Source organism: Athene cunicularia (genome assembly GCF_003259725.1).
Source record: "Athene cunicularia isolate RWA chromosome 19 unlocalized genomic scaffold, athCun1 chr19_part1, whole genome shotgun sequence".
NCBI lineage: Eukaryota > Metazoa > Chordata > Aves > Strigiformes > Strigidae > Athene > Athene cunicularia.
Window position 1 is genome coordinate 971,073 of NW_020799124.1, and position 17,606 is coordinate 988,678.

The 17,606-nt window shown below is 41.6% G+C and overlaps 1 protein-coding gene across 2 annotated transcripts in view; it reads right to left on the reverse strand.

Annotated features, from left to right (window-relative positions):
• NLK (nemo like kinase) overlaps positions 1-17,600 on the reverse strand; it is a 64,011-nt gene extending 46,411 nt beyond the window's left edge. For both annotated transcript variants that reach the window (XM_026861410.1, XM_026861411.1), the window contains exon 1: positions 16,263-17,600. In XM_026861410.1, the coding sequence (XP_026717211.1) occupies positions 16,263-16,720 (458 nt within the window). In that variant the 5' untranslated portion in view covers positions 16,721-17,600. The remainder of the gene's footprint in view (positions 1-16,262) is intronic.
• Between the last annotated feature and the right edge of the window lie 6 nt (positions 17,601-17,606).

Genomic DNA, 17,606 nt, shown 5'->3' on the forward strand with positions numbered 1-17,606 from the left:
GCACCGTACCTCATCTCAATTAATATCTCAATACTTCATCTTCCAGATTAAATCGATTGCATTTCAGCAATTATTTTTTTTTTTTTTCCCCACCACTATCACGTTTGGTTGTTTGCCAGCATATGAAAAAAATCAGAGAAATATTCAAACCCAAGTCTGCAACAAATATTTGAAACACGGTACTTCACTCCGAAGTAATTACCCACCAGTGTTCCCTGCTACCACCAAGGGAACTAGTTGTACCTCTTGGTTAAGGATTAAGCCTCAGGACTTTGATACATTTGTTGGGTGAGTCTCAGAGTACCCTTCATTTTATGAAATACTGCTATTTCTATTCATCTCTCCAAATTCTGTATTAATGATAAATCTAGGAACGTTCATCAAGGTTTTTACCTGGAAGAGGCAAATTGTACTTACGGACTTTTCAAGTTTCAACCAATAACCTGCCCATTCCTTATTATAATACAAATATTTATTACAATAATACAGAACAAAGTATTGCAACTCAGAATACTTCATAGCTGTCACTCTCTCTTCCGTTCCCCTTACCAGAAATTATTTTGGACAACAGTATTTTTACTGATGTCTTGCACAGGAATATTAGAATCACAGAACTTTAAAATTTTACTCAAAAAATACATTAAGCTTACAAGGGACTGTAACTCCCAACACCAACATTTAACAATGGCCAAAGTAAGCACCAACCAGAGATGTCTCAATTCCTCCTCTACCGAATAAACCAAACTAAGAGCTGAGAACAAAATGAACAGCACATCTGAGAGAAGTTCTCTTAGCGCTGCCTCTTTCTGAGACAATAGAGCTTTTTTCTCATAATGGCAACTCAAAGTGGAGATAATCCTTCGTATATTTTTACAATAGTAGTAAAGACACCAACCACATCAACAGCAGCTTCCTTGTCACCATATACAAGGCAACCAGACAGCAGTTCATTCGATGCTTCCGCTGTACATTTTACTTATGTAAATTATTGTAAACTGCTGCTGTTTGGTCTGGGGTTTTGTGTTTTATTGCGTTTTGGTTTTTCCCTGTGTAAAGATTTCTGTGTGATCAACACCGCACAGTCACTCCTTCTCTGAATTACTGTAGGAAGAGAAGGGACACGTCAAAACACAAGTGTGAAATAAACCCATAACCTGGACCTTCCAAGTCTGGAAGATGCTTTAGGGTTATGGGATATTTTTGAACATGAAAGAAGTGCTTTTAATTTTAGTATGTGTTAATGAAGATTTAAGAAAGACACACAACCTTGCAAAGAAGAAGAAGAAAAAAAATAAGGCTTATATTTATTAACGGAGAGTTTAAAAAGACATCAGTCTCCCATTACCATGGACCAGTGAAGTGAATGATCCTCCGTCACATACCATCAAGTCTCACAGTGCTGTGAAAATTCCACCTATTTCCTTGACAGTCTCAATTACATTGGAGCCATAAGCACTCCTTTTCATTAGATTCAAAAGGCAGTTTCAGAAATATTAAGATATTAGAGTGACAGACTAAAACAGACAGGTAAACATTCCCTTTGAATTAACAGCCTGCTGAGAACGATACGAGAGGGTTTAAAAATTTTTTTTTTCATGTCTGCAACAGGCAGAATGTGTAACCGGTGTAATTTCTCATCTTGTTGATAATTCAGTGAGGGATTGTTTGGTTTACTAGTCAAATAACTGAAATACTGTAAAAATTGCAAACTCTAAATTCTGAGGTAAAAGCAAGTCTTTGTCTTTTTTTTTTTTTTTTTTGCATTCACAAACAAAGGTGAGATCACTCAGTATGGTCCTGCTCCTTTATCTCATACTTCCCTAGGATTTATTACACTAGCTTTGTGTCTTCATTTAATACATTTGGGTCAGGGCCTGAAGTGTCTTGTGTTTACTGGCCGGCCATCAAAGCCACTGGCTGAAGTTACCAGAGGTGTCATAAGACAGAACAGCCAAGTTCAAAGGTCTAGTGAAAGGCCTCGTGCCCTGCTCCTCGCCAAGTGCTGATGCTGGCAGGATGGTACCCTACACACTGTTGAAAGGTTTGGGGGTTGGTTTGGGGTTTTTTTTTTAATTCTTAAATGTCTACAAGACTTGTCAGCAGAACAAAAAAAACCCCAAAACCCAACCCTGTTAATCTCATGGTGCCAGTGCCCAGGTAAACAGGTAGAAGCAGCAGGCGCTGGAGGAAGGCAGCACAGATTCAGTGACACTTGGGCTTTTTTCCCCCTTTTAAAACTTACCCATAACACGTGATCTTAGATAACGGTTTAAAATATTACAGGATCTTCAAGGAAAGTGTGTTTCTTTCTTCCTTCCCCCCCCCCCCTTATAAATCAAACTAATTCACATCCTGCACAGCAGCTGTTCTGGTTTCACAACTCTTATCCACACAAACACCAAAGTCAGACCTGCAGGGCTCTTGCTTAACCTATTAGTTTCAAAACTATATTTAGTTTTAAATGATCTCCATGAACCAACTCGAAAATCCTAATATACGTTTCTTGATTCTCGGTTAGCCAAAGACCTCGTGATAACACAAATCATTACCATGGGTGTAATTCCAGTCCTGGGACAGTCTAATGTAAAATACAGACCCTTGGAAGAAAATGGAGAATTTCAAAGGGGAACGAAATTAATGGCTCTAAACCACTTCAAACTCAAAGTTTAAGCAATAGTTCAGTATGAAATAAAAATTATTACAGAAGGATTCCCTTTACTGGGTCATATGATAGATGACAAAATGTTCTTGGGAACAACTGTGGGAGTGATGATATATACATTTAATATTCAAATAACCAAACATCTGTCACTCGTTAATGTTTTAGATGAGGCTTTAGATGAGTAAACAGTAGCATAAAAATGATAAGATGGCATGCCCAAGATGGAGATCAGAGAAAAAGCCACAAGTAGGTCAAGGCTGGCCCCGATTCTGTCAACATTCACCTACTTTTCTTCAACTGTTTCGGAAAACAATAAACAATCTCAACCTAAAGAACATAAACGCTTTTCTCCTTCCGCAGGGGCAAAGCTGCAATTCAGATTATGGGCTTGGGCAAGTATGTCAATGCCTTGCTGCAATCCTGACTTTTCAAATACAATCAATGAGCAAATATGCTCAGAAAAGCACTTCGATACCTTGAGCTATCTATAGCAACTTAAAAAAAAAAAAAAAAAGTAAAAGGTACTTTCCACTCCATAATTAAAAACTGCTTTTAGTTAAACTGTTAGGTAGAACTCCTATTCACTTGAATTAAATCAAGTGACCTATGGGAAATAGTTGTTCAGTTGGTTTGGGGGTTTTTTTAAATATCTTTGCCAATCAATATTGCTTTATGACATTCTCTGTCAGAATACTTACGCATAAAGCCCGACAGCATGCAGGGCCTGTGCTAGCTGTTCTTCAGCCTCTGACACAGACACGTTCCACGGAACACGCACGAGAGTCTCCCTCTCAAGAACCGGCCTGGGTCCGCACGGAGAAGATAAATGTCTTGCTCTGCCAGAGCGTAAGTGGCAACCTTTAATGGCTTTAAGAGTTACAGTTGACAAGAACTCTAGCAGATCTTAATTTCATATTCTTTTGTTCCAGTTCACCATCTGGACTTGTGAAGCAGCACTCAACAGAAGACTAACACCCAGGGACACTGTCACCGGAGCGAGTTCAGGCTCAGAGGACGGGCTGCCAGAACGTGGCTGTGAAGCTGCACCCTGAGCCAAACACAGCTCCTACACCGAAACCGAGTCCTTCAAATCAGAGACTTACTAAACCGCAGCAAGGATGAGGTGTATAAAAAAAAAAAAAAAAAAAAAAAAAAAAAAGGTCAATTCAAAACAGTGACAGGAATAAGGGATGAGGAAAAGCAGAGTTTTCCCTATTTGAATTATCAGCCATTATTATGTGGGAGCTTCTTTTCCCAGCAATCTGAACTGAGACATAAAAGTAAGGTAGATGCTAGTTATTACTCATGGCATTTATTTCACTTCAAGAGCTGGTTATTTTTCTTGATACAACCCTCTGTCGGTTTTGTGTTTGGATTTTGTTTTCCATTTACATATGCAAAACCGCAAGTAAACATAAACCATTAAACTCCATGGTTCTTCTACCGTACATCACGTTAACAAGATGGGTTTCCAGAAGGCTGACCTCGAGGACATGTGCCCTTAAGGAAACTATTGGCAGATGTTCATTTTCCAAGACTTTCAGCCTATGTCTGTTCTTGTTTGCTCTGAATACGTCCTTGCAACTGAAGTAAGAGTCGTGACTTGAAAAATGATAATTGAAGACTCCTCACTTTTGTTAAAAAAACCAAAAAACATCATCTCAGTTTTTCTTGCATTCTTTTGATTGTCTCTTTTTTTTTTTTAAACATACATGAAGAGTCAAGAGCTCGCTAGCAGATGAACCTTTCCAAACTGTTGGCTACAGCTCAGGCCAGAGACAGTAACTGTTGAAGTTAAGAGACTCTTGGATGCCAACTACACTAAACAGTCTACACCTGTAACCTCGTGCAGTTCTGCATTACGCATATTCATTTTATGAATCTCGTGTCTTTCCATGGCCTACACGATCCATGTCCCTTCAGAGAGTCAGAGCAGTAACAAAAAGAAAAATTTTGCTTCATCAACGTAGCCACTAACTACAAATCAACATCAAGGAGGTCTGGTCTACTGGATTTCAAAAGCACTTGGGGAGAACACAGGATAGTCAGAAAGCACTACGAGATTCAGAAAATTCTCTTCATTTTCCCTGAAAACGCTAGCCTAGGAATTTATATAATTAAAAAAACTGGATCGCAGGCAGTCTGAGAGTAACCGATACATTCTCTTCCTTCTTCTGTAAAGCTCACCTGCAAGATATTCTCCCTCCAAGTAAGAAACATAAAGTAAAAGAGCCAACAACAATTTACAGAAGCATCCAAAGAGAAGTTATATTGCTGTATGAGAACAGCCTTTTCAAGAATGCTTTTGTTCTCTATGTAATCTCGGGGGGGGGGAAAGCTCTTGTTTAGGGCTTTCAAATAGTTTGATATTGGTCGTCAAGGGCCTTCAAACACAAAGGCATGAGGAAGCCAGAAAGGTTCTCTCTTACAAGACAGAAAGGCGCACACGTCTATGCAGAAGTCTTCCACTCCAGGCAGAAGTGCCGTAAAGGAAAATAGTTCAAAACGGACTAGGATACAATTTTTTTTCCTGTGTTTTCTGTAATAAACCATAACCTATTAATTAGGAAACAAAACAGTTAAAAAAAAAAATATGTTTTCGGTGAAACAAAGTCCACCTACCCACATGCTCGACTCTCTCCTTCCTAATCGACAACTGGATTGGCTTTCAAGTCTCATTTGCAGAGCTCAGCGAGTGCTAGCAGAGCTGAGCAATTACTTCACATGAAGGAGACTGCTCATTTCTGAAAATTGCTACTACCTTTATGGAATAAGTTTTGCTATTCACAGACAAATATTCTTCAATAGTTACAAGAATTCAAATTAAATAATAAAATGCATTATCTGAAATTAACGCCCCTATGCACACTTTCAAGAAAGTCAGAAGCTTTCCAGAAGGAAACTAATAACGCAGATCAAAGCCCACATAACTGGACCATCAGTTCAATACCATCCTCAGCTTTATGGCTCCCATTAAGCAAAGGCCCTATTCTGACATGACATTAGCTCACAAAATGAAGAAAATTATAAGAGCACCGCCTGGTGGTGCCAGGATAATGAAGAGAAATATTGCCATGGAACCAGAAATAGATTTAGGATTAAATTTTGGAATAGCACCATTCCAAAATGACAAGGAAACTATAACACCAGTTTCTCTGTTGGGCAATTTTTTTCCACCTCTTAAAATGTATTTGCATATGAAAGAGAATGGGGGAAAGAAAATCCTTCTCTAGAGTCCGAGGATTCCTGCATTTCCAGTATATTTCACTTTTCCACAAAACCTCCTGCGAGAGTTCTTGAACAGAAAGCTCCAAATCTATTTTTTTCAAATGACACATAAATACCACCATACCAGGTTCTAAGAAAATTAAAGAAATAACACAAGATCATTTATCAAAGTACATATTCTACAAAATTATTCTGCTACGACCACTCTGGTGTTACACCCAACATCATAAACAGCATAAAAATTCCACTCACACACATATGCTTCCAAGCCTTTACAGAAAAAATACCACATCAGGAAATTAAAGAATGATACTGCTAGGACACACGGATTCTGGTACAGCCCTCATGATTAAAGCTCAAATTCTTACTAAGCACTTTTAAACACTGTACATGGCCACGTTCCAGAGTCAGCCATAGCCATGGAAGCTACTGAATATCAAGGCTGATAGAAATCTACCTTCATTTATCCATCACTCTCACATAACCAGCGAAGACAGAGCTTTCAGTATTAAAATGGAGTCCAGATGGTTCCGGAGTTTTGGCGTATGGATTTTGGTAAAAGGCTGTGTTCACCTCATGCAGGCTGTCTCGTCCGCTGGCCCCTCCGCTGGGGAGCTGTACGTACTCGTGCACTCCAGCGCTGTACCACGGTGTGCACACTCACACACTACACACCTCAGTTCCACTCAACTGTCATTTTTTTCCCCACAGATACTGAAACTCCCAGTAGGCAATTTACAGCAAAATTACAGAACTCTGAAACCCAGAAAAAAAATGTGCTGACAGTTTCATTGATCAAGGCTCTCAGTGTACTCTACAATATGTAATCAAATATTAAAAGTATTATCACCTCACCAATTTTAATGTATTACACTTTGGCCAAGTTAGGGCATTCCTGACCATAAGCGAGTTGGAGGTTTCCCTAACAGATACTCACTTTGGCCATCTGCAGCCCTGAATCACAAGTATTTGCACACGTTTTACACCCACAGGGCGGTCTGTAGCCCATTCATATGGCACAAACGACATACTAAGGAATGCCAAATGTTTCCGTAGAGCAGATGACTCTGCTCTTTTCCAGGTTACTCCTACAATGCACTATGGATGGAGCTCTAGTGCTTTCCGCAGGGAAGCTGTATTTATTATCTACAATTTAGCTCTTGTACCTAAACACTATTGTCTTTATTCAAACACGCTGTTGATGAGCTGCACTTCATACAAAGTACCACAGAGGATACTGGAAATAAAGAAAAAGGGGTGGAAGTGATGAAAAGGACAGTCAGAAGACAGTGGGGGGGGGGGAAAGTAAAGAAAATACATTACTTATGTTATTTTTTTTAAAGTCACGTGGCTTACTGCTACAACAACATTAAATTTTATAACCTCTCTGTATTTAGATAGCAGATAATTGCTACGGTTTGTACCTCCTTCAGCTGCCACCCCATTCACTGCCCGTCCCATCCACTACCACTCGCATTCACTTTTTCCTTATTACTGCTTATTATGGTCAAATACTATTATCAATAAATAAATGCATTACCCACATAAGCCTCTATCCTTTACATACGTATTTGTACTGCCTGTCACAAGCCACTTTTCATTTAAGCATCTACTGCCTCACTCAGGGGTCTACTCTGACAAAATTGGATATAATAGTTAGTTTGACTCACAATAAAGCAAAACTTGCAGCACCTACTACGTGATGTATTTTCAAATTCTAACACGGGGGCTCTGTCCATTCCGACCGCACTTAACTGCTCGTAGAACCACTGCACACGCCGCAGAGACAACAGCGAGAGCCACGGAGCCTCTTCCTGCGTTTGAACCCCAACCTGCGCTGCTCCAACCCAGCCAGGAGAGCTGGCATCCCTGAGAAACCCCCAGAGACACGCAGAGGCAGTTGTGGCCCCAGCCAGCGGGACACTGCACACCGGGCAGGGCTCTCCCATCCCCTCCATCCCGCATTTCCAGTCAACCCGTCCTCATCCCAAGCCTCTCGGCTCCAGCACAGCCGTCCCCGCATGCTGGTCCTGCCCTAACTGGTAAGATGGGGGGAGAGCTCCAAACTCAAGAGCTTACACCAGCGCTAATGAGTCTCTACAAGCTAATCAACGCTGCAGCTGCATTACCTAAACCCATTATTTATGACTCTAAGAATTTCCCAACTTTACAGGTAATTTAGGACAGACTCAAACTGGCATAAATCCAAGCTACAGCCTGGAAACTGAGACTGTAGTTTGTTTACAGAAAGTGATGATATCGCTGTAAATACCTGGTACTAAGCAATGGAGAACAGAGTCATTGATCACAGCCATTAAATAATCTATTACAGAAATGTAAAATGGACATCGGCTGTTAAGAGAGTACCAGGCTTACTACACGCTTGAATTTCAGAAACAAAACCCAAACATTTTCAGATAGATTACTCTCATAGTAATATTTATAACTTAATCTTTAATCGAGTGCTTACTCTTGGATTCTAAAGGTTACAGAGGAAATTGCAGTAACTGAGCCAAGTTTCTTTTTATTGAATTCTTTTGACCAGAAATAAATGGGTTTTCAGCAAACCCTAGAAGCTGTTCTGAGTACAGATCCTACTTTTTACATTACTTCTCATATTCCAGAAGGATTTCAAAACCTAAATTGCCCCTGTATTATCTTACTCTCTGTTCCAAGGACTTTCATTTTTCAGTGAATTCAACAGAAGTAGCCGGTTCTATTCTCAGGAAATCTCCAGAGTTAGGAAATCAGCACAGAAATCAGACTAACAAATCTAAACACAGCAAAGGTATAACCAACAAAGGTAGGGGAAAAAAACCAACTTATTCTTTGTCTCAGCTGAAACTCTATTGGGAGCAGTTCTAACAGTCCCATAACCCTGCTGGGAGGAAGCCGTCAGGGTGGTCAGCCCCGCTCCCGCCGGCGTGGGGCGGGAGCACAAGTGTCACCCTGCACCGGGGAACACCGGAAGGGTGCTGGGGTGGCCCCCGCCCTGCACAGAGGGGCCGAGCCTTGCAGAATCCAGATGTAAACTGATTAAATGCTGCAACCCAGCTGCACGCTCCACCCAACTAAACCACCCCCGATCGCGCAAGAAGATGGCAGCGTTCCCTACGTGTCGTTTCAATCGTTCAAAAATAGAGAAGGGAAAATTTTTCACGTTCTGCGTCCAAAGAGGACTCGATTGCTCCGCTGCAACTTTTCTGCTTCAGAAACGAAACGCACGCTGCGCTCAAGTAACCAAAACCTCCATATAAAAAAACCTGGGAGCTAGACCTGGTTGGTGCACAAAAGCCAGGAGGCAAAGCTGTGTTTAGCGTTTGCTTACAAACAACTCAGACAAACAGGACTTGAAAAGCGAACCCTCAGATACAGAACACACGGGGCTGCTCACACGCGGGAGCCTACAGAAATAGTTTAACATAAAAGACAGTATTATTCCCCCAAACATCTCCCCCCACCTATGTGCTCAGTTCTGCAGACTAAGCCAGCTTCTCAACTCGCTTATTTTCTAACGCTCAAATTACAGTTCTTTGTGGATTTTTTTAATATGCCATTTTAAGAGACATTACCAATTATATTAACAAATCATTGTTCATTTTAATAAACACGAATTCAGTTTAAGTAAGCTCTGTGGAACTTTGAGCTAGCTTTTCTCTTATAAAAAGCTGAATGTTACATATTCCAGACTAGAAGGCAGAACTTTCCAGAGGATTAAAGATACATGAGACCCAGATACAACCATTACAAGTCATCAAAAAACACTTCAAAACATATCCCAAAGGCTTCCTTCTACTTTACCTGCCCAAAGCTATTTTCACTCTCAATCCCATTGTTCCCCCAAGAAATCAAGCAGCCTAGTGACATCAAGCAGCCTCCCACAACACACACGTGTTACCCGCCTTTATTTACTACTCTATTTGATCACACAGAAGGGGTGGGAGCGCTTACACCTTCACCCATTTATAAACAATCAAGGCATTTGTGTTTTCGATTGGGGAAATGGGCAGTTTAAACACTCTCTTAAAAAAAAAAAAAAAAAACATCTGAAATATGTCTTCTGAAAAATCAATATTAGATTGTAGATCCAGTCACAAGCTGTTGCACTGTAACATTTGCAGAATTCAGAGCCAGGAGAAAACACTGAATGCAGCCACGACGTAACTGGATTATCAGCACGCTGTTGGATGTGGACACAAACATCAAGATGTGCAGGTGCTGCAAAACAACATGGATTTCAAGTGACCTGTGAAACGCTGACCATGGCATAATTTACAGCGAACTAATTTACCCAAAATAGTCCTCAACCAACTTTCAGAAAAACAATGTTATCCACATTCCTTCCTTCTCGCATCATCTTACAAGACAATAAGGAACAAGCGAGTATATTACTGAGATAGAATTTCACCTAATTCCCCACGTCTAATTTAAATGCAAGGAGTTATTATATCCATTTCGTTTAATTCAGCACATTTGGGGAACAGTCATTTAAATGTTAACAGAATTTTTCTTTCCATGAAATTCGGAATAATAATAAAAAAAAGACAAACAAACATATAAGCTTTGCAAATTTTCCCATCTAAAAAAAACCTGAATAAGGTCATTGTTCTACTATATTTCTTCACAAATAGAGTCAGAATCCAATTTAGATAAAGTAATCCTTTAAAAAATACTGACATAACGATTAAAGATAATCACCTGCAGATCCTTAAGTTGTGATGGTGTGAAGCACAGTACACACTCTGCTCTGTAATGTGCCCCTTGCCAGTATCGTCTCTTTTGCCTTAGGCATACTCATGGCTTCCTCCAAGAAAGAACTGAATAAAACCGAATTAGCCTCTTTCTCAGGAAATCACTGCCTGTCTGCATCAGAGCCCCAGACAACAGAGAAACTCACTGAAGTGTAACACAAAAAGTGGAAGACCAAAAGAGCCAGTATCCAACGCCGTGCTCCTCCCTGGCACGGTTCTGTCCAGAACCCACAGCCTGCTCAGGACAGGCTACTAGTAGTAGAGATCCTACCTCGCTGAACAACCAAGAGGGACATCATTTTAAAAGTGTCGTCTGTAAGAAGTCGGGCAGTTACAATGACACTGGCATCACAGCTTCCAGTGGGAAGTGTTTGCATACTGGAACTAGAAAGAACTAAACAGTGGTAGGAAATTCCTGTTCACATTTTTTCTGTTACAGTCTGTGTAGACAAAGCAGATGCACCACTTGGATGGAAAAGCTTTATATTTACCTAGAGGAGTGAAGATCATCAGCAACACTAAACACCACAGTCAGGGCATACGGCCAAGTCCTCCAAATATACTGGAAGGACTATTTTTTTTTTTAATATTTATGACAATTTTATTTATTAATTTTAAATATTTTTGTTGCCCTTTACTAAAAGCAAATTTCACTACACCAAAACCAACATATCACATTGTAGATATTTTTCATTCTTAAGAAAAACGCTGAGTTATACGCTTGATCAGGACTGTTGCTGCATCTTACCCAGCTGTACTATCAATACTTTAAAAGGCTCGGTGGATTTGCCTTGGATTTGCTTAGTTTGAATGTTTTGTGGGGATCTTCTCTCCAGATAACGTTACTGGTGTGGATTACTCCTTCCAGAGCCTCTTTATCCCGTTCTGGTGGATATTCCGTTCCATCTACCAGAGCTGTCACTTCCTGCTCACCGTTTTCCATTTATGCTCAGCCTCATTCACGAGAGCTCCGGGATAAACTTCAGAGTCTTTTTGTATTTTTTTTTTTTGATCAATCACAAAAAAGTCATTCTAGACTAATACAAAATGTCAGATGAAACAGTTTAATGCAAAGCAAACAACTGTCCATCTAAATGCTAGCTAACGCGGGGCATTTTCTTAATGCTCAAGGACTGTCTCCCACCAACAGGTGAGTTTTGAGAGACTCCAAAACGATCTTGATACAAACAGCTTTAGCTTAGAAAAAAATCTCTCACCCCAAAAGCATTAAAAGATTTCATTATACAAATTTTCATAATCCACCTTTTTCTAAACATTTCATGCTCACCAGACCGGACTTTTGCATCATTATTTGCATTAACTATGCAAAACATCGTCACGGCTGGCAGCAGTACCAGACATCAGGAGGGGAACTTACCCTGCACCCATCCGTATTTTTTTGAAGCTGTAACTTTTTTTTTTTCCCCTAATACACATTCTAGCAATTTTGTCCAAAACAAATTATCAATATTGCATGCTTGCTCAGCATGACACCTTCCTTTAAAGTAACAGTTAGGAGATTATTGGTTTATCCTAGCAATGCCTTTCCTACCGCTGTGCTCAGTATCAGCACAGTGATAAAATCCTCTTAGAACAGTTCTGGGGTCCAGGCAACACTGTATGCAATGTTATTTTGATTTTTATTTAGCAATGGCTTTAGTGATTTCAAGCCTTTGAAGGCCAGGAATGAATGGTAGATTTAGGCTAAATTATTTCTGTCTTTAAAAGTTATGGCAGCCTGTACATGTGTCCTATCTCAGCATCAACAGCCAAACCGTTTGGAACTGCAGTTATACTGCTGCTGGCTGACTTTCTGAATAAAAAGTATTAGAAGCAAATGTATTAAAAACCACACTGCGGTTTAAAACTGTGTAAATCAGGACTCAAAAAAAACCAATAAAAATAATTCATATACTTTTTTTCCATTGTCATGGAACAGATTTCCCACAGAGATGCTTTTTAACATCGTTGTGATAGCAATAAAACAGACTGCTTGATCTCACAGTCTTTGATGAATGACAATAATTTTTCAAAATTAGACACACGTATAAGACAAACACGATCCCCGCACACCCTACGGAGACACAGTTCCCTATCCCGCGGGAGTGGGTAAGTCCCAACCAACAAGACATTTCCATAACCTTTCAGCAGGAGTGTTAACAGCTTGAACCAGCAACAGGAGTAGCTATTCCCTGTGTACCTCCACAGAGTTGCAGCTCCTCTTCACGGGTCTAGGAATCCTGCATGAAAGCAGCACGAGTGCCTCTTGTAGAGGTATTAAGGCTTCACGCCTCGCTCCAAAACATATGAGCCTCGGCAGGTTCAATGGATTATTATTTTTTTTAATTATCATTATTATTATTATTATTTTTAAGGATCCCACCAGATGGCAGTAGCATGTCTCCCCAGCAAAACAGGGAGCACTTCTGCAAAGGACAGCTCCTTATTTTCAGAATACGCACAAGACTTCCAAAAATCAGAGAGGCAATTCGAAACACAGGGCACAAACAGAGTTTGCTGCTGAAACCTGAAATCCGGAATTTTTTGCAACGCTTTAAGAACGTGTTAATGGTGAGCTCTCTTCAAGAGCGAACCGCCCCGTTTTCAGCACGTGAGGTGCGCGACCTGCTTGGTGGCAACGCGCCGAACCAGAGCGCAGTTCAGCAGCTCCGCAGAACCCGGGGGAAGGTACCGACGCATCTCCTCCTGCTTCAGCAGCTCCCCCCGCCTTCTGTCACCAAGCTCTGGTACGGCTCTCACGTGCACATCTTCACTCTTCGCGAAAGCACGACGAAAACGGATAAATACGGCAGTTTAACGCTGATCGTTCGAGTCTTTTCGACTTTGCCAGCTTAAGTTCACTTTAAAATCTACACGTAGTCGACGGAGGGGACGTGCCAAGGATAGCTGATTTAAAGCGTAAGGGTGACTCGATGAGCAAGGATACAGTTTGTGTACACAAATACCGGCGGCAGCAATGCCAGCCTGCACGAGTTAATAATGAAAGTGCTGAAGCACGACGCTTTGGCTCTTCATGAGTGAAAAACTCCAGCAGCACATTAGCTACCCCAAAACATCATAAAGTACCAGACAAATGAACTAATGACAAATGCTAATTCAACTGCCAAGTCAAAATCTCTCGCAGTAAGCTAACGGGAAACTCAATACCACACACTACTGATTACTTATTTGATGAGCTAAACTTGTCTGCAGGATAAGTTGTGTCTTTCTAGACAATGCAATGACACATCTGAGTAGCAAGATGAAAGGCTGATTCTTCAAATACTCAAACTGTCTGTAGAGCAACATCCATTTCCCTCAGAAGTACAAACTTTTCGGTTACCTATCAGTGCCAGTACGTGCTCAGAAAGATACAGATGAGCAACAGAGTCCTTATTCAAAACGAGCCAAGGCCTTATGTGACTGAAAATTCTGTGCCGCACTTGCACCGAAGTATACGTTTTGCATGTCTAAGTCAACTTAAACTAAAAATATCCAAATCAATGTTTATGTTCAGTTGCATTATCTCACACAGCTAAAATTAAACTACACAAGCACTCGTTCACGTTTTGAATGAAGTCTAAAATCCAGTTTAATTACTGCTTACAGGCTCTCACATTCAGTCTGCACTCACTCGCAGAAGTTACTATGAAATGCCAAGAGCCTAACAGTGACCACTGAAGTCAAACCTATGTGAGCAAAGAGGAACTGAATTTTAGCCAATTACATTCTTGGTCTGCGCAGCCTTACCAAAGGAGATCTGACCTCCAAGCTTCTGCTTTTTTATTCAACCACCTCCCACTTTTTTTCTGGTTGGTTGGTTGGTCGTTACCTTGAAGTAAAAGCTGTGGTTGTAACTTTGCAAGCGTAGTCCCGGCAATTCCTGCTTGTGTGGAGGCAGCCGCACGCTCAGGGGTCTCGGGGTGGGCGGGGGGACGCTCTGGCGCTGTTCTGCCTGATGTCAGTCAAGAGCAGACCCTTCCGCCTTTCTACACTTCTTTTTTTCCCTTCAGCATGCTTAATGGTATTATATTTAAATATGCAAGCTTGACCTTTTATTCTACTGAATATATTATGAAAGCAGATCTCTGCCTTCACCTCATTTTTTTGGCAAATAAAACTGAGAAAATAAAGACCTAGGAAATGTATACAGGTAACCAAAATGCCTGTAGAAACGATAACGAGGCCTGACCTTACAGAACAATCTAAATCTAAACCACCTTGTTACAATTAAGTTTAAAAAAACTCCACACTTTATCACAAAAATATACAAACATAAGGAAATAATCTTTAGATCATTTTTTACAGCAGATTTCCTGTCAGTTTTCATTCTTTGAGATCAACTTTTTCGAACTGTACCACAGCAAGACCAGAGCAGTGCTAACTGTACAACAGCACCCCTCAGACTTTGAAAACTTTCCGTTTAAATTAACTCCCCAGGCCTCCTGAATTAAGGGACACACGATCAACTATAACGTTAACCTATGCCTAGCTTGTGCAGCTTGTTCAGCCTTCTCAGAAAACATGATTTTATGATGAACACTGATCTGGTCAGGAGCGACCAACTTCAAGGGCTGGGAGGAAGGAGTAACGTGTCTCGCTCTTCTGAGGCCTCTCCTGCAAAGCACTTCGCCACCGCACGCTGGGACAGACTGCACCCCCGTCACAGAATACTTCCGTCTCAGTAAAATTAAAGTACGGACACCACCTAAAGCCAAACTCCTTCAGCTCCACAGAAAGCCTCGACTGAACTGTGGAAAGTTCTGTAGGGACACGACACAAGTTGCACACTTCAAACTTCCTATCTGTGACACAGGAAACGTGCTGCAACACGCCTGCTCTCAGAAACACCACCGAGGCATCCTTCACGTTTCTAATGGACATTTCAGAGTACGGTAAACTGACCAAAAAAAAAAAGTCACACCAGTTTTGCTTCAGTGATCCCGAAGGGCAATAATTACATACATGGCATTAAGGTGGTCACAAAATATATTAGAAGAGATCACGCTCCACTGACAGAATCCTCCGAAATAGCGGCTGGGGGAATAAAAGGACCGTAGGCAGGACTACAGTGAGAGAGAAAATCCCATTTACATTTATGAGAGGAGAGCAAAGTTCAGATATTCTGTTTCGGGCTGTATCTAGCATACTACTGCAGGTTAAACAGTCTCCTAGACAAAGATCTTGACAGGTGACTGAAGGAGGAAGACATTTTCATAAGCTTTTAATCTGTAACTTTTAAGTCAGGTCAAAACACATAGCCTAATGCTCATTTGTTAAACTGAAATTTTAGGAAGCACAGCTTAGCTACAGAGAATACATATTCTAATAAAACGTATAGAAAGTATATAAACATGTTGCATTTGTCTCAGCAGAGAACGATGGTGTGGCCTGTTAGTCAGAGGATGCTCTTCACCACTCTAAACCTCGCTCTGCCAACAAAAACAAGTGAAGCCAACTTTCTAAGAACAGAGAAGAACCAGTAAAAAAAAAAAAAAAATCTGTAGTAAGCAGCTTTCTTGTATTCTGATTCAAATGACAAAAACAAGAATGAATTATGATCTGGTAAAAAAATGAAAAGGAAAAATCGGTTCAGGTTTTTTTTTTTTTTCTTTACTCACCAGACAACACCAAAGGCTCCATATCCAATAGGTCTGTCCGGCTCAATATCCAGTTGCTGTTGTGGATGTTGTGAGTGCTGATGATGGTGCGCTTTAACTGCAGCAGCTGCTGCAGCTTGTACCTGAGCTGGGGCTGCTGCAGCTGGTCCAGGGGCCTGACCCGGTGCCGGTGATGGGAAATATGGCTGCTGCTGCCCTGGGTTTAACATTGCCGCGGCCGCGGCCGCAGCTGCCGCGGCCGCAGCTGCCGAAGAGGCATGCTGCTGTACGGGATGTACCGCGGCTGCAGAGCCGGGATGCAAGTGATGCTGAGGGTGGTGGTGGTGATGGAGGTGAGGAGGAGGGAGGTGAGGAAGGTGGTGGTGATGGTGGTGGTGGTGACCTGCTGCTGCTGCAGACGTACCGCCATTGTAAGCCGCCATCATTTTTGCGTTGGCTGTTGTGCCACAAAGAGACATTCAAAAAAATGCCCTTTGATTGGATAACAACTGGGTCAAGCTGTCATTTGGCCATAAAAATGAAATCTGCTACACTTTAAAAGAAGTTGGGTTTCATCATACACGGCCCACCTTTAAAAACATGGAGCTCAACTGGCCTTATCTCTTCGTGAAGCCAAACAATTTGGAGAATCTCTTCATGTGTGCGTGAGCCAGAGTGCACGAACCCTCTTCCCCCAAGAGTCCAGCTGTGGTTGGCTACTGAAACTCCATCCTTGGGCAACTGGGTTGGGTTTTGGTTGGGTTTTTTCCTTCACTTTTTTTGTTGTTTGTTTTGTTGTTTTGTTTGGGTTGTTGGTTTTTTTTTTAAATAAAAAAGAAATACAGTGATCAATCCCCCTTCCCTCCAGGAGGAGGATTTGGAGTCTCTCCCCTGGAACACCCTGAGAGGACTGGTAAGTCTACCCCTTCCATTCCCACATCCTCACCATTTATCTCCTCGGAACCTCCCTGAGCGCCCAGGCACCTCCTACATAGCTCCCTCCTTTCAGACACCTGCTCCCTCAAATATAGCAAAAAAAACTTGGGAGTTTGCAACTTTTCCTTGAAGGCCTGAAACACACACAAGCACCCAGAAAAAGTGAGGAGGGACGGAAGGAGCGGGGGGAGGAGGGCGAGGATAAGGAGGGGGAGGGCAAGAGGGGATGAGGAGATAAAAATAGATGGAGGAAGAGAAAGGGACGGGGCAGAAACGAAAACAGCGGCGGAAGGAGAGGGAGAAGGGGCGAGGAAACAAAAAATGGGAGCGGGGAAAGTGACAAATGAATGACAGGGGAGAGCGCGGGGCCGGGGGATAAAGAGGGGCGAGGGGGGGGGGCGATGGGGGCGGCGAGGGACGGCGGCGGCG